This window comes from Nanorana parkeri, unplaced genomic scaffold (genome assembly GCF_000935625.1).
Source record: "Nanorana parkeri isolate BGI_ZX_2015 unplaced genomic scaffold, ASM93562v1 scaffold2820, whole genome shotgun sequence".
In the NCBI taxonomy this organism is placed as follows: Eukaryota; Metazoa; Chordata; class Amphibia; order Anura; family Dicroglossidae; genus Nanorana; species Nanorana parkeri.
Genome location: NW_017309088.1, coordinates 61,769 through 83,239, shown reverse-complemented (window position 1 = coordinate 83,239; position 21,471 = coordinate 61,769). Strand labels below are relative to the sequence as shown.

Sequence of the window (21,471 nt, the reverse complement as noted above, 5' to 3'; positions counted from 1 at the left end):
AATTACCCACTAGCACCTAACACCCTCAATGGTGACCGATAAAAGTGAGACCCAGACTGTAGATATGATCCTGAGGAACTTTATTGATAAACTTCAGGGAGAGAGGTTGAGGGTCAGGATCATCCAGGCTGGTGTAGACTCCTTTAAGTGGTAGGATAGAGTAACTGCAGCCATCACAGACTAGGACCTTTAGGTCAGACATTACAGTCTTTGTGAAGAGCACCTGGCAAAACAGCACTTGAATCATGAATCATTAGTCATCCTCACCCTTGGTATCAGTACTAGCCACTGGGCCCCAGAGTCAGGCCTCAGTATAAGCACATGGCTAGTCCCCAAGCTCCAGACCTAGCCATCTCAGACAGTCCATAGCAGCCTCCCCCTAGGCAGGGCCCGGGGGAAGAAGAGAAGAGCTCACATGGTCCACCTCAAGTATTTATCTCCTCTCCCAGCATGCATCACTGGCCATTAACCTCCAGATGAGCATAGATTACAAATCAGCATCAGACTGATTACAATCTGACAATACTAACTTTACTAATCACTCCTGCTTACAGGGTACCACACACTCCAACCCCCCTCCCCCCATTTAGAAGACTATGTCCCGGAGTCTACACAAAGACTCCGGATGTCCTGAAAAAAATTGGATAGGGAGGGGAAGAAAAGGGAAAGATTAACGAATTAACAACATACATGTGGCATTCCACGTGGAGATAAATCAGTATTAAAATACAAACATTTCAGTAGTAATATCTTACTATCTATCTCTAGCTAAATTACTTAGTTACATTCAATAGCACACACAAAATCTGGATCAATAGCTGTACATGTGAAGTAGAGCCCTACTTCTATCCAGAGAATAAATCCTATTCTAATAAACAAATTCCTATCACCTAAATCCTATAGTCCTATAGCCGCTGATCAGGTCCTCATGTCGCCCCTGTAACAAGAAGACAACAAAACAAAAGCATATATGACGGTTACATTATCCTACATTACATCCTAAATGTACATGAGGCCAGAGCCCAACTCCCTAAGGAGTAAAACTCTGCTCTCACTACTAGCAGTAATATTATAAAAGTCCATCCCTGAGCAGGAAACTATACACACTTAATGAGAGGGTTCCCAATAAAAGACTTTTGAGAGTGTAGCCGATGAAATCCTCTATCCCCTCTGTGATAGTCTTAACACATAGTCCAGATGAACTATATAAACTACTGCCTCAGCCAAAGCAGTAAACATAAACACTTATCCTATAATCCTGTGCTATGATCCTAATTATACATACAAAGCACATATATTTATATATACACCAGTGGGAGTACAGGCTGCTGACTTATGGAAGTGGTCTAGTAGAGAGTTCTTGCTTCCAAGAAAAAAAAAGCAAGCAAGCCCTTGAAAGAAGCATTGGGCTGTGTACAATCCTTCCTTCCAGGTACTTGTCAGGATGGGTGAGGGTATCAGGCCATAGTTCACAGCAGTGATCTTAACAGAGGGTCCTGACTCCTGGGCACAAATCCTCCTTCAAGTTGCAAACATGCAGTAGAAAGGGGTGATCTATTTTAGAGAGTTCTGACCCCAATAGGTAAGAAATCAATTTATAGTAAAGCTCTATTATTTTTTTCAATAATGAAGGATTTGTGGGTTCTCACAGGGGTAATCTTTTTGAGAGTTCTTTCCCCGACGTAAATTTCTTTCAAACAGGTTACAAACTTCTTCTATTAGACATCACAGCTTAACTTTAATTGCTGCAATATCACAACATTACTCAAGGAAGACTTCACCAGTAGTAGGCAGGGTCAAGCAGTTGAATTTTTGGCCTTTATTGTCCACTGTAGTAATTATGTGCTTTACATCCATGTGGTTTGGCCTCCTGATGACTACACAATTGGCGTAAATGTGGCGACCATAACTCAAATTCTCTATACAACCTTCGAATTGGCGTTGGTAATAGAAGAAGGCCTGGTCCAGTGACATACCTAAGTATGTACTAACAGCTTCACCATACCATTGGTTGCGCTTATCTTCAATTTCCCTCATGATTCCTTGAGGTACATAAGGGTATAACAAACCATACTCTTGAGCCATACGTTTCAATACCACTCTCTGTAAACATGCTAACTTACAGGTAGTTAAGGTTTTGGGATTCCCACAGCCAAGTGGAATGAAGGTATCCGGAAACTTTTTAACAGGAATCCCAGCAGCATGATCTGGTCTCTTGGGCCTGCAGGTAACTATACGTGGTATAGTAGACCCTGGCTTTCTGGGAGGTATATCTGCCTTGTTTGCTTTGACAGAGGATATAGGTGATGACACAGTCACAGATGAAGCAGTGACAGAATGCTCAGGGCAAGTGGCAACATTAGCAACAGAATCTTGTTTATCTTCCCCCTCATTACTTATTCGGCTCCTCCAACGCAGTAGTAGCAGTACTGATGGTCCAGTTTACCTTCATCACCTAGGGTGGCAAACTTGAGTTGACAGTGACTCCAGGAACAAATATTTGAATAGCAGGGCAGCAAGGACAAGCCACTCCAAGCGCCTCGTATCCTCTGATTGTATATAGTGCCAGGCTCCCTTTCGGCTGGAAACGAAGGCACGAATTGGTAAAGTCGCCCTCTGTAGGTCTGGGAGGGTGGTGATCTCAGGTGCAGTGATCTTCCAGTCTAGAGCGGCGAAATTCGTAATGGCAGGTGGGAGTAGCAGTCAGATACAGCTTCGCAGCTCATGTGAGGATGGTCGTTCAGACTGTCTTATCACATCAGTGGGGGCGTGGCTCTTTCCCCCACGTAGTAAGAATAGGCTGGTGGGTTCTGGAGATTTCTGTTGCCATCTCCTCCCTGGGAGAAGGCACATGCTCAAGTCCTGAGGTTCTTTAACCCCCTTTCCCCCGGCAGAAAACGTAAAAAAAGGCTGGAATGTCATTTCTTAAATAAAAGCATACATGGAGACAGAACACAGTCTCTATAGTTCCTAGGAGTGTTTGCAGAACAAATTTAGCACATTTGGGCAAAAATTCCTCGGTCATAGGGTCTGTTGCTGTGGGTTACCGCAGCACAGAAATTCACAAAAATGGCTTGAAACTGGCTAGGATGATCCCGGACGAGGTCCCATACATGTACCACACCCCCAAAGGGGCCGCAGAGAATAGTAAACCATCTATCATCGCCATGTCGAGGGGCATCCAGATTCAAATTACCCATTAGTACCTACCACCCTCTATGGTGACCGATAAAAGCGAGATCCAGACTGTAGATATGATCCTGAGGAACTTTATTGATGAACTTCAGGGAGAGAGGTTGAGGGTCAGGATCATCCAGGCTGGTGTGGACTCCTTTAAGAGGTAGGATACAGTAACTGCAGCCATCACAGACTACGACCTTTAAGCCAGACATGACAGTCTGTGTGAAGAGCACCTGGCAAAGCAGCACTTGAATCAGGAATCATTAGTCATCCTAATCCTTCGTATCAGTAGTAGCCACTGGGCCCCAGAGTCAGGCCTAAGTATAAGCACATGGCTGGTCCCCAGGCTTCAGGCCTAGCCATCTCAGATAGTCCATAGCAGCATCCCCCTAAACAGGGCCTGGGAGAGGAAGGGAAGAGCTCACATGGTCCACCCCAAGTATTTATCTCCTCTCCCAGCATGCACCACAGGCCATTAACCACCTAGTGATTGGCTAGGGAGACATACATATTCATAGAAATCTCTCATTGGTTGCTCTGCCATCTGGCTAGGGTACACCCAGCAGCAGGCAAATGCAAACAATGACAGACTGATTAGGGGAAACCAGATGAGCATAGATTACAAATCAGCATCAGTATGACAATACTAACTTTACTAAGCACTCCTGCTTACCGGGTGCTACACACATCTTTACTTATTTTTTAAAGAATAAAGATCATTAGTTTTACAACAAAAAGAAAGAAATTACATACAATTTCTGAGAAAACAACCATACAAGTCAGAGCAGGGGCAAACCTCCCCCTCCCCTATACTCGGTTTGCAACAGTAGACAGTAAAGCAAAGTATGGGGGACAATAGGAAATATGGGACAATCTAAAGTCCACTACAACTGCGTTCCTGTATTAATTCAAGACATGAGGAAAGCATAAACTAAAAACAGAAGTGGTCTTTCCCTTCCCGCAGATGCACAAATAGACAGAGACAAGAAACACAAGACAGAAGAGAGTACAGCTAAATAAGAGGGAAATGAAAGGACACATCCAATAATGAATGTTTGCAACCATGGCAGTGATTCACAGATCATAGGAATTATTGAAGCTTTGGGGAGCAGAAAATTCTATCCAAGTGCTCCACATAGGTGCACTCTCTGACACAAATATTTATATTAGACTAAACATGCTTCTACATTATATATTCTTTGTGGGGCTGTAGTATATCACTGACTTCTGCCCCCTTCCACTATCCAGCCAACCGTTCCATCACAGGTCTCACTGGTTCTTCTTTCCATCTTATGATATTCCAAACTCACTGCTTCTCTCTCTTTTTCCACATTCTGGTCTTATTTCCTCTTTTCTCCCTCTTCTCTATGATCCAGTTAGTGGCATTGTTGTCCTTTTCTGCTACACAATATTATAAGCTATATTCTCTTTGTCTTTTCCTTCAAAATCTGGTCTCAGTGCCCCCTCCAACATTCCTGTCTTCCTGACTTCTTCCTTCGACAAAATATGTAGTCTCACTGCTCCTGCAGTATGGCCACCCCTGCAAAATTATTTTATATATATATATACAGTATACCTATACATATTACTGTAGTTTGTGGGTATTTTTCAGTAAAATCCCACATTTTGGTCAAACAGTCTGTAGCACTTTATTTTGTAGTATTTTGCATGTCTGTGTAGTTTAATTGTAAGAAGAGAGAAAGAAAATAGATCAGACGGTAAAAAAAAAAAAAATCTTGAAAGACACTAACAGCTAGTTTTTAAGCATTCAGCCACTACTGTTTTCTAAACATGTAGACTGCTGGAAGCCAAGGGATTGAGAGACGTATATCCTTCTCTCCATAATAATTGTCAATTGTCAGTCTCTTCTTGACTTTCATAAACTTCATTTGTATCAGGTTTTAATATATGCATTGTTAAACACATAGATGGAAATAGAACAGACTGCCTTCACGGAGAAGAAACAGTGCACTGTACTGTGTTCAAACTTGCTAATGCTTGTGTATATCATCCCACAGGAATAATGCAGTTCTATTTTTACCTCTCTTCAACTACATTCCATAAAACAACAACTCATGGTAAGCATCACATAACTGCCATTGTCCATATCCTTCCTAAACCTACCATGCAGTAGACTTCTGCAGCAAGCATAAACACATCTGTTTAGTTTGTGCCTAATGCACAAACTACTGCACTGAACAGTTACCTAGCTGTACTAGAGCAAGATCTGTAAATTCAAAATAGAATGTTATTAATGTAGAGATAAGTATTCTAATTACATTGTGTACTTCACCATGTGAGCACCAAGGGACAAGAGGGCCCATAAGAGAGTAATAATACATGGAAGCCCTCAGAGGAATACAATGGAGGCTGGGTAACGCATGGGACCTCTTGCAGTCTCAGAGCCAAAAGTAGCTACCGCTCCCGCACATATACACTGTTTAAAACAGAAGCATAACTTAAAAATGTCGGGGCCGCAGTGCAAGAAACCATGAAGGGGCCACCCACCTCGGCAGTTACCCGGCCCTCTTCTTCCTTTCTGGGCCCCACAAGTGATGGAATGCCAGGGCCCGATCACACATGCGACCGTTGTGACCCTCAGAGTTCCGCCAGTGATTTGAAAGGATGAATCTTCACAAACCTTTTTAAAGGAACATAGGGACACATCTGGGGAAATCAAAAACACTGAGACTATATTTTATGTTATAAAAAAAATATTTTTAGTAGTTTGAGCAGCTCTTACCAGGCTATGTGATGTGCTCTTAGCTTTGTTACAGTTATAGACTACAAGATGATAACTGACTCAATTTATAACACAATTCAACATGGAAATCTCTGTAATGTTTTGCATGGTTTTATTGACTTGTCACGCTATTGACAACTGTAGGTGATATTTCTTGTATTAAACTTGATGCAAACAATGTGAATTTTATGAATGTACACATGTATGCATAAAGGTAAAAACAAAGCGCAAAATTTAATACGGCACTAAGTCCTACAAAAATAATATAGGCTCCTGCTAGCTCAAGCCGGAGATCTGGGTTGACTGACAGATCCAAGTCACAGTTTAAAGAAGTTTCATATGCTGAAAGTAATTTATAGGAAGTAGAATACAGGCTAAGATTTTAAGGAAGAATTTGATGTCTGCTTATACCATTAAATAATTGCTACAATGGTCCGAAACAAAGTCATTGTTGTATTCAAGTGCTTGGTCTCTTGTATCAAATTCCATAGAACTTCAAGTTGCAACTGTTTGCTTGTATTGGTAATGAATTGTGAGCACATTAACTATGTTGTACAAATGTTTTGTGTATCTATTTCTAGAAAGTTGACACCTTAGCCTTTTTCACTAAAAATAGGTTTTCTGTCTTTGATAGTGTGTGATATCATTTTTAGCAACTATTTGAGCTACTACATATTTTTTTTTCAATCTAAGGTGTACTGTTGAGGTTGAAAAAAGCACTAAACCTCTACAAAAATTAGTGAAGAGCAAAAGATGTTGTGAGGCTTTAATTTAGATTAATGTGATTCTATTGACACAGTGGTTAAAGACCATAAAGCCCATGTAGAGGAAGCAAAGTAGACTTAAACACCACAATTGTTAAATAGATTGAGCATCGCCTGCCAGAGTGCCTGAAGAGCAGGTAAAGCTGCAACCAATATTATCTTAGGTATTATCAAGTGTTGTGTGAATAGTGTACAAAGAGATTTATACTTAATTATTCACAGCCATTTATGCTGGAAAGTTGTTTGGAAAACAAAACTGACAAAACTGTGAAGATCACTTTTAGCGTTACTTTCGCGATAAGGCTAGGTTATTGTTGCTGATTATCTCAGGAACCTGGAGGACATAACAACATAGTGAAATATTGGATCACAAAGCCAGTGTTTTAGTGGGATGAACCTAAGTCTTGTTGTGGAAGATTTGTTTTGTAAATACAGATCAAACAGAAAATTGACTAAGCTTAACTTCAACTAATCACGTCCATCCAGGTCTTTATATTCTTTACAGTGCATGGTGCATGGAAGGCTGCCTGTACAAAATATGCTGGTTGGTGCTAGGGGCCATCCTTAAATGTTCATTCTTATGATGTCCCTACCTTGTCATCACACATGGTCGGATTATCAAGAACTTTGTCATTTTAGACCTGGTCTGGCAATGAATGAGTAAAAGGCACATAGGGTCCAAGACCAATATGTAGGCACTACAATATTGAACAGTCAAGATGGTTGATTACCACTTCTATTGTCCTTGCATAACCTGGATTTAGCCCTGATCTGATGTCCCATTCTTCACATGCACGGTGAACTTAAACTTTGTATCCCAATAAAATCAGTTGGTAGAACTCAAGATTATAGAATACACAATGTGATGTTTTTATGTAAATAACCAATACCACCAGAGTGAAGATCTTAGACAGAATTGCTAATGAAATAGAACATTACCTCAGACCTTGAACTTTGAGAGTGTATTACCTTTGTACATAGCTGTAACAATAATGCACTTAAAACTGACCTGTGCTCCTAATGTATCCTACATTTTTGCATGCTTATCTTAATTGCCTGCAGGCTTATAATGTGTCTTAGGAGCATTGGCACTTTTTTCACATCGGAGATGATAGACTGCATTTTATATGGTACAATGTGAATAATAGCAGAGACAGACAATCAGGAGTAGGTCACCGGTATAGTATACCTTAAGGTGATCAAATTCTAACGTGCCTCATTGTTTAATCTAATCAGGTAATTCAATGCAAAACATCACAAGTTTAGATCATGAAAAGCAAAGTGCCCTTACTTTTAATGGGAGGAGTAACCATCAACGCTTTGGCTACTTGTGATAGGGTTCTGCATTGATGTTAAATGTAAGTTTTAGCTTTGTTGAATCTGAAGACTGTAAAAAGGAATCATTAGTCACAAACTATAGCAACTATTCATTTAAATTGTAACTATTCCTTTATTCCTGAGCATAAATAGAACATACTATCACTTAATGAGGTATTAAAGCACAATACAATGGTTTAATCATGATCAGTATTGTACAATGGCTTTAATTTGGCAGTTTCTCTGTGTACTTTATATTGTAACTTCATCTTGGTAATGCTGGTTCTCTCTTAAAGCAGACCTGTCTTTAAAATAAGATTCCCCCTGGTGTCATACTCACCCCATTTCATTTAAATCATAAAACTTGGCAGAATCAACAAAATATGTATCCATACCGCTGATGCTTCTATGGGATTCTGCAGTGATCCTTTAGACATGACATTTCTGCTGAAGTAAAGATCAAAGTTCACACCAGCTGAACCCTGTTCAATAGAGATCATGTGCCTAGATGCTTAGGCAATTGGTCACATGACTGGCCTCTATGGGATACTGAAGCAATGTTTTTGGGAGAAAAAATAAGTATTTCTGGCCTTCTGCTACCGCTAATGATTTAGTTGAGTGGGTTGGGCAGGTGAGCAGTGGAGGAGAGTCATATGTTGACGATAGGTCTGCTTTAACAATTTGCCTTAGCCCCAGTGAAAGATTGGTACCAGCTAGGCAGCTCTCTCTCTATCTTTAATGTCCCTGTAATATCAGCAGCTGTTTTCCACTCTCCTTTTTTGCTGTTCAAGGTAAAATGTGAAGTTCTAACACGTGCCATATAGACCCTTTTAATTATTATTTTTTGTGATATGGTGAAATGCTGTACTCTTGTCTTTTTTCCTCTATTTTCCTATCCACTTAGTTGTGGGTAAAAGTTGTAGAGCTGGACGTTGGTTAATAAAATCTGGAAACACTTTGTTTTTTTTGTCTTTCTTTGGCATTTTTTCCTACGGGTATAACTATGAATGTTTGGATTCTGTAGCAAAATATCTTCTCTCCATAGCTCCATCTCAAATGCAATATCACCTAAATCTGATTCCTACATGTAACACAGTAGCCAATATTTAAAGAAGAACTCCAGGATTTTGTTTAATATTAACCCTTGGCAGTGGGCTACCCCCATGCTGCAAGGGTTATGTGCTCATTTTGGTCTAGGGGAAAAAGCAAAAAAGATATACTCATATAGTCCAACCTGGCTGCTAGACCGGTCCCTTTAGCCTCTTCTCTCTGGGCTCCGGCAGTCTAAAGACCTGTGACGTCATCATGTCTAATGCAGGTCCATTAGACATGAGAATGCGGAGAGACATACCTAAACTGGAGTGGATGGGAAAAGAGGTGAGCAGTCACTGCCGCAAGACAAAGGATTATGTGATATATCTTCTTTATTTCCCCCTAGACTAAAATTAGCTCTTAAGTTCTTCTTTAATTAATAAGAATATCCAGAGTAACAAATTATACTATATTTATATATCATGATGAAATCAGATAGATAGGCTGTTGGGATATGGATATGTTTTCCAGGCCCACTGTGGTGCTGAGCCACATAGTAGTTGCCTGGATTTATTTGGCCATAGTAATGCCCTTGATTGTCTTCTCAATGACTAGGTACTGCATGAAGTTATATCACTGATAATTTGAAAGTGGTTCCATGAAGTTCTTACTTTTAATCTGTGCTTTGTCCATGCAAACAACAGGTTTCACTTTAAAGCAGGCTTCTGTAGATGCATAAAATTATTTTGCTATCCCACCACTAGGTTTAACCACCAGGAATGAAAGCAAAGCCCTGGGTAAGCTACAGGCTTCCGTAGTTGTATCTTACTTGGGTGTATGGACACAGATTTACCCAGCGCTGTCACATGGATGAGATGTGTGCACCTCCATTGGGCATCAGGTATTTAATGTGGCTCCCAGCATTGTGGAAGAGGGAAGAAAACATAAGTATATACTGCTGATGTGGTTGATGATTAAGTTTACCTTTTCTACCATGTTTCATGTTACGCCCATATTAAGGTCATATGGTGACATCTAGGAGAGAGCAGCAACAGTGAAAACGGAGAGTGCTAGAGCACTATAGAGGCACTGAGAACTCTAGGCAGAAGCAGCAGATGAGCATTATGGTATATAACCTAATAATATGGGCCCCCATTCAAAATATTTGGGGTCCAGATTGTTAAGAATGTAATTCAGGCTGCTGTAACCTACCATTTCTGGGCACCCCGGAAAAAAGTTGAATGGGCTATTGATGTATTGCAATTCAGACTATAACCCACCTGCCCCTTTTTTTGTCCAACTCAGCATGAGTGTTCATATCTCCGTATTATGGTGTGCTATAACCCAAGTACAATGTGGTGACCTGTGCATTGGGGTGCTATTCATGAGGAATGGCACCGAAGTGCAGAACATATTGACTTGTTTGCTGTAACCCATGGTAAAACACATGTTTTACTATATATTTCCACAATGCACAGTTATGAATCCTCCCTTCTACTAACCTGTGCTCACTCATGGCAGAGCTGTGCTGTGCAGCCTGATAGGAGCTGCACATACACCAGTGCAAAGTCTTTTGGACAGGTAGCTTCTGTTCATGCACAGATAATCTATAATTATTCCTATGGAAAGGCTTTTTATTATGCATCCCAATGGTGGACATACTCTGCAAAGCAGTGAATGGAGAACTGTGTTTAAAGTACTTTTATCCCTTAAAGAGGTTTTCTACAATACATGTGGGTCTATCCAATCTCCTCTTGAAACTTTTGACAACAGTAAGGTAAAGATGTCTAGTCTAGTTGTTATCACTGTGGTGGACACATAGCTCAAGCAGAATGGTGTGCCTTAACGAATTTTCACCTCTAGCTTTCTGCCATTTCTAGCTACTTTCCACTGTGATCTGACCAAGTGGTTGAAAGGTATGCTTTCCTGGTTTGGGAGGAATAGCGTCCTGAAAATGAACATACTCAGGCGATTGCTCTATCTCCTCCAAACCCTTTCGGTTCGCATAGCGTTTTCATTCTTGAAAACTTTGCAGAGGGAATTTCCTTACTTTCTGTGGTCTAGTGATACTCACAGGTTGAATAAAACCCTTTTGGCATTGCCTAAATCTCAGGGTGGGATAGGATTTCCGGATCCTTTACGATATCACCGAACAGTACATAAGGCCTGGGTTTTTGTGTGGTGCAATGCTTCTTCGTACAAATGATGGTTACATCTGGAACAGGCTTCATCTCTTATTCCTCTGTCCTGTGTTCTCTGGTCCGCTCGATACCTTCCCAGAGAGATACTCAGTCATCACATCATTGGTTTCACTATTTGGGTGCTTGAAACCGTTCCAGGATTACTCTCTACAGGCGCCTCTCTTTCCACCATGACTCCAGTTATTGGAAATCCTACGTTTTTACCCAGCTTGGAAGTTAGATCATTTTCACATTTTCACTCTAAATTTAGGGTGGCTCATCTTTGTTCTCTCAGTCGGATACCACCTTTTATGCATTTAGCTTTCATGGTTTCCCCTCCTTTAATGAGGTGGCAAGCCATGCAATTGTGGCACTTTTTGACTTGTCTTAAAGGTGCCACTATGCCGAAGTCAGACTTGTTCGCCTTCTAGATTTATTTGTCTGGTGAATAGGACACCCATGGCCTGTCCAAGGCCCATGCTCTTCTGCATCCTGCTGATGCTTCGCCCCCTAGGTTTCTGATTAAATGGGAGAGAGATTTGGGAACCACCTTTACACAGGATCAAAGGGATTATACTCTCCAGTTTGCACATAAAGCTTCTATTGCCCGTGCGATTCAGGAAACTGGATATAAGATTCTTACCAGATGGTACTATGATTCTGTTACGCTCAAGAAGATGTTCCCTCGATCCTCTCCAATTTGCTGGAGGTGCGGCTTAGAAGCCAGTACAATCTTCCATATTTTCAAGTCCTGCCCCCGCATTAGGGACTTTTGGGCTGCAGTCCTACGCATTATTAGACAACTCACGGGGAACTCCTTAGTGGATAACCCTGCAGCCTTACTTCTTCATTTGTCTTCGCTCTCCAAGACCAGCTACCGTAGATCCCTTTTGATCCATCTTGTTAATGCAGCTAGAGCTTGCATCCCCCTGTTTTGGAAACACTCTGATCACCCTACTCTGGGGCTTTGGCTTTTGAAAGTAGACGGCCTCTGTGTCATGGAGGATTTAATGGCGGCTTTGCACCACACTGAGGAAAACTTTCGTAAAACCTGGTTTTACTGGCTTAAATTAATTTATATTAATTAATATCTGCCTGAGTATATTCTTATCGAATGTCTCAGTTCTTGGACAGTTTCTATATTTGTTCCTTTTTTTTCTTCCCCACTTTCCGCCCATCTCTTTTTTTCCCCTCCCTTTTGAGCTCTTTTGTGGGTCGGGGACATAGTTACTCTCAAGAATGGTTATTTATTCTCCCACCTGATTGCTTTATTAGTCATCTGACCCGTGCACTCAGCTCATTCTGACCTTTTATTTCTGTGTTCTATATTGTTCCGACATGCTTCTTGCATCCTGCGTATCTTGATGTTTTCAAACTTACTACCATGTTAATAGTGGATTTTAATCCTGTCTTTTTGTTCTGATGTGTGTTTATCTTGTATTTCAAAAAGACTATAATAAAGTAAAACAAACAAAAAAAAGAATAGTGTGCCTTCTGCCTTTTTTCAATGTTTATCAGCAGAAACCATGTAATTGATCATAATCTTATCTCTCACACATAGATAACAATTCTTTATTGTTGGTAGATAAATGACATGTGGCTTTAGAAAAGCTGTGAAGAGGACATAGTGAAGAGCATGCAAATAATAACAAACCCCACCATGGTGTATAATTCTTTTCATATTTCTGTACAGTTTAATTTATCTGACAGTATATACATTGCAGATTATAAGTTTTTATCTTTGTAAACATCATGATAGAAATGTAGATAACTCTTCAAATCAGCCCTGTCACTAATTAAGAACTGACTCTGCTCCAATGCCCTAGGTGTCATCTACTACCTACATTCATAATTTAATTTTTCATCGAAGATTCACAATTTTTAAGTTAAATCCAATGGAAAAAATGTGAATCTTGGATGAAAGTTGTGTGAATTATGTATGAAAACATTTATAAATAGACATCCTACAGTCACAACTCACTACCACTACCTGGTGTAAACTCCCAGTTAGTGTAGGTATAGGAGAGCAGGTAACAAACAAACTGCTCACCCATAATGCAGAGCTCATTGCCTAAATAGCCAATCGCCAGTCCAAGGTGATGTCACATGGAGGGAAGGGAAACATGTCAACCATGATTTGTTATCAGCATTTGCAAGTGACCTTTTATGGGTGCAGGTGGAAGGGATCAGGAAAGAGTGGGCTGCCCCACTAAGGGTAGGTTTATGCACTTAAGGTAGTGGGGGGGATTTAATTTGCAGGCTTGCTTTAATCTTCTGTTGTGACAGGTTACAGGTCAGTTGTGTTCAAAGCTGTATTCGTATATGACTGTTTTTGTCTTTCATTAAGAGCAGCTGCCAAAGGTTCTTCTCCATCTTTGCCATTTTTAGAAGGGAAACCCAACTCCTGAAAATCAAAGTGCAAAAAGATCATAGGAACTGCATATATTAAATAAATATAATCATTTAGTCTGATCAAAATGTAAGGCATACCACTAGTGACTTTAAAGGCATTTACACTTTTCCATTGTGGTGCTTTCAGAGCAGACAGAAAAACAGACATGCAATTTTTCTTCTGATGTAGCAGATCAGCAACAGCACGCCGCCTTCCGGGACCTCGTCCACTCCTCCCCCAGCCAGGTAAGACATCCCCCAAAAATAAGACCTAGTGTCTTATTTCGTGCAAAAAAAAAAATAAGACAGTGTCTTATATTCGGGGAAACACGGTAGCACCATAGTATCGTTACCGTGAATTGTGTTGCACTGCAGCGCATATGTGTCAGAGCTGCATTGCCTCACTACATTGGAATGTCATTCAAAATGCAATGCACCAACAACACCCATTCACTGTATATGTTTAATGTTTTTTTTCTACAAATTACAGCTTCCCTGACTGTCCCCCTGCTCCTGTATATAACTCTGTGTATCTGCCGTGCTCTCCCTTGCTCTGTCATCTCTCCTGTGATTGTCTCCATCCTCCTTGATCCTGCTCTTACCTTTCTTTTGGGTTAAACTGTGGCTACAAATTGCATGTGCATTGTTACCAACATTACCTGCACATTGAGTGTCAATCTAAATGTGTATAATGTGCCTTGCATTCTATCTGCCTTGTATTCTTTCTGATCTTGTTCTGACAACCTTCTCTCTCAGCTCTTGCTGTTGGTTGCATTTTAATCCCTGGAAACCACCTTACACAGTTTTTGTTGTTCGGTCACCCCACCCCTGGGCAGTGGCGTCACAAGGGGGTTGCGGGGGGTGCGGCCCGCACCCGGGTGACACCATTGGAGGGGTGCATACCCACAGTGGCGTCACAAGGGGGGTGCGGCCCGCACCCGGGTGACACCATTGGAGGGGTGACACCAAAATGACTCACAGTCATTTTGGTGTCACCCCCCCTCTGAAAAGTCGAGCGCTCGGTCATGGACCGAACGCCCGACTGTATCAGGAGAGAGGAGGGGACCCGGCGGCATACCTTATCCCACCGGGTGACTGTCCCCTCCTCTCTCTGCCGGCGTCCATCACCAAGATGGCCGCCGGCGTCCATCACCAAGATGGCCGCCGGCAGGTATCAGAATACTGCCGCCGGCAGGTATCAGACGCACGCGCATGGAGACGCCACGCGCATGTGTGGTGACGTCACGCACATGCGCGGTGACGTCTTGCCGGGGTGACACTCGGTTGTCACCCAGCCTCGGGACTCCCCTGCCCCTGGGTGTCTGTTTATACCGACTGTGTTATCATTGCTTTACTGCCTGTTTTTTCAGTTGGGCTCTGACATGTCCTCTGTGCAGTACCTTTGGTAAGTCCTATTTTTGGTCACATTTCCAGTCTTGGCTTTCACCAGTTGTCTTGACTGTCTGATGCACTGCTTCTTCAAATTCTGTCTCCCAGCTGTGTTATTCAACTATCATGCTCTGTAGCTCCCTAGTTAACCCCGGGGTCCCTAACCAATTGTTGCTTGTGTAGCCCCATCACCTTTTGTGAGGTGGCTTCTAGAAATGTAGTGATTGCCAGAGCTATAGTCAGTCTGGCCGAATTATAGTTGGCATTTATCTGGTTAATTCCAGGAGTTCTGACATTGATTGTACCTGCCTGAGTGTAGTGTGACTCTGCTACAGTGTAGGACAACCAATGAGGGACACTGGGAGTGTGTGTGCAGTCCACCAGCCAATCACTGGGGCCCTCATAGCCAGTGGTGCATGCTGGGACAGGACATATATACTCAGAGGAATTGCCATATGCACAGTCTGGTTTCAGCCATGGGTTAGTCCTGGTCGGGGTGCTGTCCAGCTTGCCAGGTCTCAAGCCTGGAGGAGGCCTTGGCTACTGACTGAGGAAAATAACCAGGGAAACTGATTGCTGCTGATGGTGCCTGGGATAGAGAGGACCTCAGGAGCCGGTCTGGTGTCTCCCCTACTGAAGATTCTGTGCTAATCCCTATTCAATGGTTGTTCAAATACCCAGTGTCAGCATGTACTCCTATTGAATCTGCACTGGAATTTGGAAAGGGTCTGGTGAGTCAGGAGTCTGTCTATTTTTCTCATGGATGTCCTAGGCTCTATACCCTCTCTCCCAGCTCTGATGTTAATAAAGTTCTTCAGCATTATACTTCAGATCTCAGCTCTGTGGGTCACTAGAAGAGGGCAGTTAATGCTAGTGAGGCAGGTGATTGCTAAAATCCCTAGACAGGCTATGGATGACCCGGGTATATTTCCAGCGGCTCTTTCGGGGGTGAGCGCTACAAGTGAGGGCTTCTCATTCGGGTTATCTTCTGATACCTCTTGCAGAGTGATGACCACACCAACGAGCCAAACAAACACTTTGGATCCATTACAAGTGGTTCATCACAGAGGTGATACAGAAGTACCCGTTTATTCCAGCGGCTACTTCGGGGGTGAGCGTTACACTTGGTACCTTTGTCCTGTCTTCAGTCCTAGCATTAATCTTTAGTTCACTTGTACTCACTGTCTGTCCTCTTTGGTATGCTCAAGCACTCTGGTACCCACACCTCCCTGAGGTACATGAAGGGGTCTGTTGAATGTTAAGATTTGGAGACAGCTGTGTACAATGGCAATTCATCTAGAGGCAGAAGAGCTTGCCAGACCCTGGACCTATCTCCTTGAACCCTTGACTGGTGATGTGGCAGCTAGATCTGGGAGGACTTTCTTATGCTACAGGACATGAATGATGGCAGAAATCACTCTGAGGAGTATAAGCAGTAGAAGCCAATGTTCTTTTCTACAGGTTCTGGAGGTGTGTTCTGACAACAGGAGGTAGACAGAGACTGCAGACATACTACAGGAGATGGTCAGGGACTACAGACATGCTAAAGAAGGTGGTCAGGGACTGCAGGCATGCTATAGGAGGTGGTCAAGGACTCAAAGCATGCTTTGTTCTGAAAAGGTTCTGGCCAGGAGTGGCCAGAACCTTTTCTGTTTTACTTTCCCTCCCGTTTTCCTTTTTTCTCCGTTTCCTTTTTACCTATTCTACTCTTTCTTTTTATTGTAAAAAACTTTCCGATTCCCACTACTCAGAATAGCCGAATTGGGCTAACGGACCGCTATCTCACTATGAGCTGGCACAATCCAGTTTATAGCGGTACCTATTGGCCAATTTCTAATAAGTAGTAAATGTTGAATATACATGAAGACTGGCTTTGTACTGTGTATTATAGGAGAACTATGGGGTAAGGTAAGTGTTTTTCCCCATAGTTCTCCTAAGGGTCACAGGAGGACATAAACGGGCGTCCTCCCGTTACCCTAAGCTCAGTATATTGCGAGCTACAGCTCGCGGTATACTGAGACCGCCGCAGCCGGGACGGATCCTGACATTACTGTCGAGATCCACCCAGCTGCGTGAGTGACAGCTGGCTCTGCCTATCTAGAGGCAGAGCCAGCTGTACCTGCCCCCTCCCCTCTGCGATCCTCCTGTGCTGACTGGCGGAACAGACGGAGGAGGGGGCAGGGACAGCTGGCTCCTTGGGGAATCCTTGCAGGGAGCCGTGAGTGACAGACACGGCTCTCTGCATGGACATGATCGAGAAGTGAGCGAGCAACGGTATGTGTTCGCTCACTTCCCAATCTATTGAGCCGGCCTGTGACAGTTTCATTGTCACACGTCAGCTCATACTATGAGGCTGAGTGAAAATCACTCACCTCATAGTTCTCCTTTAAGTCTGCTTGTTTATACTTCATTGCCTGTTTTGTTAATTTGGAAAACCAATACAAATTCTTGAATTAAAAAGGGAGAGCTCCGAATGGGCCTTAAGTGGTTGTTTATCAAGGATGCTGCTTGCACTGTCTAACATATAGTTGGCCACTAGCGGAAGTGCCCAAACATCTCTATACAGAACACCATCGTAAAAATGTGGAACAGCAAGTAAGGAAAAAAAAATTAAAACCTAAAAATGACTTTAAACATGAATTTACACTATGGAGTCATAAAACACGCTACATTTTGGTGTATCTTTTAATGCATGTTTTACCACGTCTTGCTGCTCTTTGCTGCATTTTTATATAACAAAGCACAACCCAGGGGCGTCCCGAGGCTGGGTGACACCCGGAGCGGTAACCGAGTGTCACCACGCGCGTGCGCGATGACATCAGCACGCGCGGCAGTATTCTGATACCTGCCGGCGGCCATCTTGGTGATGGACGGCGGCAGAGAGAGGAGGGGACAGTCACCCGACGGGATAAGGTATGCACCGGGTCCCCTCCTATCTCCTGATACTGTCGGGCGTTCTGTCCATGACCGAGCGCCCGACTTTTTTAGAGGGGAGTGACACCAAAATGACTGTGAGTCATTTTAGTGTCACCCCTCCAATGGTGTCACCCGGGTGCGGGCCGCACAACCTATAACTAGGGATGCACCGATACCAAGTACCGTACTCAGTACAAGTACAGATACTTTGAGCTCCAAGACTAGACTATAGAAACATTCAAAAGTTAGGAGGCAGCTGTCATTTGTAAGGAGCACGCGGAGCTCCTGGGATTTGTATGTATGATTTTGTTTTTATAAATATAAATTAAGGGATGAACCGATACTATTTTTCCAAGTACAAGTACTGATACTTACCCAAGTACTCACAGATACAAGTACTGATACATTTTTGTTTAGCGTCATGTGACAGTTTTTCTAAACAATACAGACTAATGATTTCAGGACAGTGGTGGAGCGCCAGAGCCTGGTCCCATCTGCAACCGATCCAACCCTGGTAGTTCTCATGAAAATGCCAAGTATCAGCACTGGTATCTAAAAAGTATCGGTGCATCCCTACCTATAACAAAATGCAGCAAAACATGGTAAAATAGATCTCAAAGATGTAAAACATAGGGGTCAATTTACACATTTTTCCCACAAGATTTACAGGACTTTCACCCAGAATTTACACAATTGAATCCAACTGGAAAATGTGTGAATCTTGGGTTGAAGTTTTCCTAATCTTGTGTGAAAACAATGTATCAATATATCAAAATTGGAACATATAATATCTGGAGCAGTTGCCTATGGCAACCAATCAGCTGCTATCTTTCATTTTGAATGCTTAACTGAACAAACTGAAGTTTACTATGGGCAACTGCTCCAGATTCCATCTGCTCCAGATTTGATAAGTTCCCCCCCTGGTGTTTTTATAGCACTATAGTGTGAATCCAGCCAAAATAATTTTAAAAAGCAGGGCTGTAACAGCTCTGGAATGTCGGTGAGAATTGCAGCCTGAACTGCTTTTTTAAACTCCAGAGGAACATTTACAACACAATGGCCAAAGTTGGACTTAATGGGAAACAGATATTCACATAATTTTATCCCTGGAAAAAATTGATTTAAAAAAAAAAATTGGAGAGTATTTGGAGGATTCCCATTGATGACTTGTCATTCTGAAAATGTTAGCTCCCTGGCTGTCAGACTGATACATTGAGGGGAGATTATCAAAACTTAAGCAGACAGGATCTGGAGTGTTTTCTCATAGTAACCAATCAGCTTCTAGCTTTCATGTTTAACCACTTGAAGACCACGGTGTTAAACCCCCTTTCTGGCCAGGCCATTTTACAGTATTCAGCACTGCGGTACTTTGACTGGTGTTTATTCCGTCATGCAGCGCTGTACTGAAATGAATTTTTGGGGACAGATAGAGCTTTCGTTTGATGGTATTTAATCACCGCTGGGGTCTTTATTTTGTTACTATATACCAAATAAATATAGTACCCTAAATTTTTTTTTAAAAAACCTGTTTCCCTATGAAATGTTATGAAACATTTATTATCACCCCAATTTTTTGGTAAAATATAAAAGATGGGGTCACGTCGGGTAAATAGACATGTAAAGCTTTAAAATTGTGCGCACCCGTGAAATAGCAGAAAACGACCACACCCAAAACTGGCCATAGGCAACGATTTAAAAGCTTTTACTGCTCATCAATTTGGTGTTATCAGTGTATGATGGTCCTAAAATGATTGCTCTCATTCCGATGTTCGCAGTGATAGGTAACATGTGCAGCACAATAGGTGAAATCATCGTTTTCGCATGTTGGTGCATCCAGCACATGCTTGCATATGTATGTGGAGGGGGGACGGGGGACTTAGAAAAAAATGTCAAATAACACAAAAAAGTATTTAATTTGTGACTATTTTTTTTAGCTTCTTTAATTTCTTTTAAACTTTTTTTTTACACTTAACTTTATTGCTATCACATAGGGGACTAAGAAATCCCCTATGTAATAGCCAATTCACATGACAGGTCCTCTTTGTGGAGACATCAGGGGTCTCTAAGACCCCTAATGTCACCTAGGGACCCCCAGAGAAGCTGATGAAGCAGAGATCTGCTTCATCAGCTTCTCACCAGCATCTGTAACCGGAGAGTGACACTGAATGCAGAGAGACACCCGATCGCTTGAATGTAACCAACTACAACCTCTCACATGTTTCACCCGCAGGCTTATTCATAGAGGTATTGTAGACAGGTTGTAGTTGGTTGGGGGTGTGCAGTGCTGGCATTTGTTGCTTTATACACTTTTACTCACTGATATACTGGATTTGCTGTAAATTTCAATAAAGTCTGCAGTACTGGAATTCTCTGGATAGTGCAAACTGAAAAGAGAAACTGATTGGTCACCATGGGCAACTGCTCCAGATTCTGTCTCCTCCATTTTTGATACATTCCTCTGATTGAGTTTAATACTTTCTGATGAGCTGAAGTTAACATGCTAATCATGAGTTCTGATTTCACTTTACTTTTACTTTACTAGTTTTACTTGCTTTATGCCTGTTGCAAGTCAGTAATTTATTATTCAAGTCAATGGCAGCCAAACAAGTAGCATTTTTATGACTTCAGCAATGGCAGTCTACATAGTTCTAGCAGCAGGTTTTTTGATAACGAAGCAGTTAAACTTTGTGTCTAATATATTATTTAACTCAGGTCTATAAAACCCAAACATTTCCTGTGCCAAAGGATGTTAATGAGTGGAGCACAGAATCCTCAAATATTAGGGGGATAAACTGGCTCCATGTATTTTGGGACAATTAACTTTGAACTTTAAACTGAACAGTGATTCATTTTGTATAGTGATGACACTTGAGACACCCACAGTAGATATGTTTACATATGTTAAGCTAGAAATACACACCTGGTAGATAGCGGTGTCATCTCTTGCCCCACCAACGATATTACTGTAATTAGAGTGCACACTGAAAAAAAAAGTGAAAGGTTGTAAAAATACACATTAACATAAGGGACTGACAGAAAACACTATACAGTATACACGGTGTGAATGATGTTTGCTGCGCACTATTGCCACTAGATGGAGCCAAGGAGCAAAATTTGCTATGCTCCTCTGCTCCATCTAGTGGCAGTAATTTGCTGAGAACAATCATTCATGCAGCTATACAAATGTGTTATGAATCGGTGCCCAAGAGTTTTCAAGTACAGGCTGAAAATATTTTTGCAAAAAGGACTGGGCTTTAATATAATTATGAAAGCTGCACTGAAATGAAAATTTCAAAACCGAAACGAAACCGAAATTCAAAAAATGTCAGGCTGACAACCGAAAATGTTTTTTATTTTAACTTTTTTTTAAATTTTTACAAATATTTTATTGTTATTTATTTTTTATGAACGTTTAATTTTTTTATATTTTATTTTAATTCATTCATTTTTATTAAATATTTTGATTTTTTACTTTACTTTTAGGGGCTTCGGGGGAATATTGGGGGTCTAAACAGACCCCTGATATTTCCCTTTTAAAATAGAAAAAGAGATTGAGGAC

At 41.8% G+C, this 21,471-nt stretch overlaps 1 protein-coding gene across 1 annotated transcript in view; it reads right to left on the bottom strand.

Moving 5' to 3' along the window:
- Positions 1-886: 886 nt before the first annotated feature.
- The window catches only part of LOC108802353 (cadherin-related family member 2-like), a gene marked incomplete at its 5' end in the record, with an annotated part of 79,876 nt that continues 59,291 nt past the window's right edge, over positions 887-21,471 (bottom strand). The window contains 2 exons of the mRNA XM_018574217.1: positions 887-937; positions 20,833-20,893. Coding sequence (XP_018429719.1) covers positions 887-937; positions 20,833-20,893 — 112 coding nt within the window. The remainder of the gene's footprint in view (positions 938-20,832; positions 20,894-21,471) is intronic.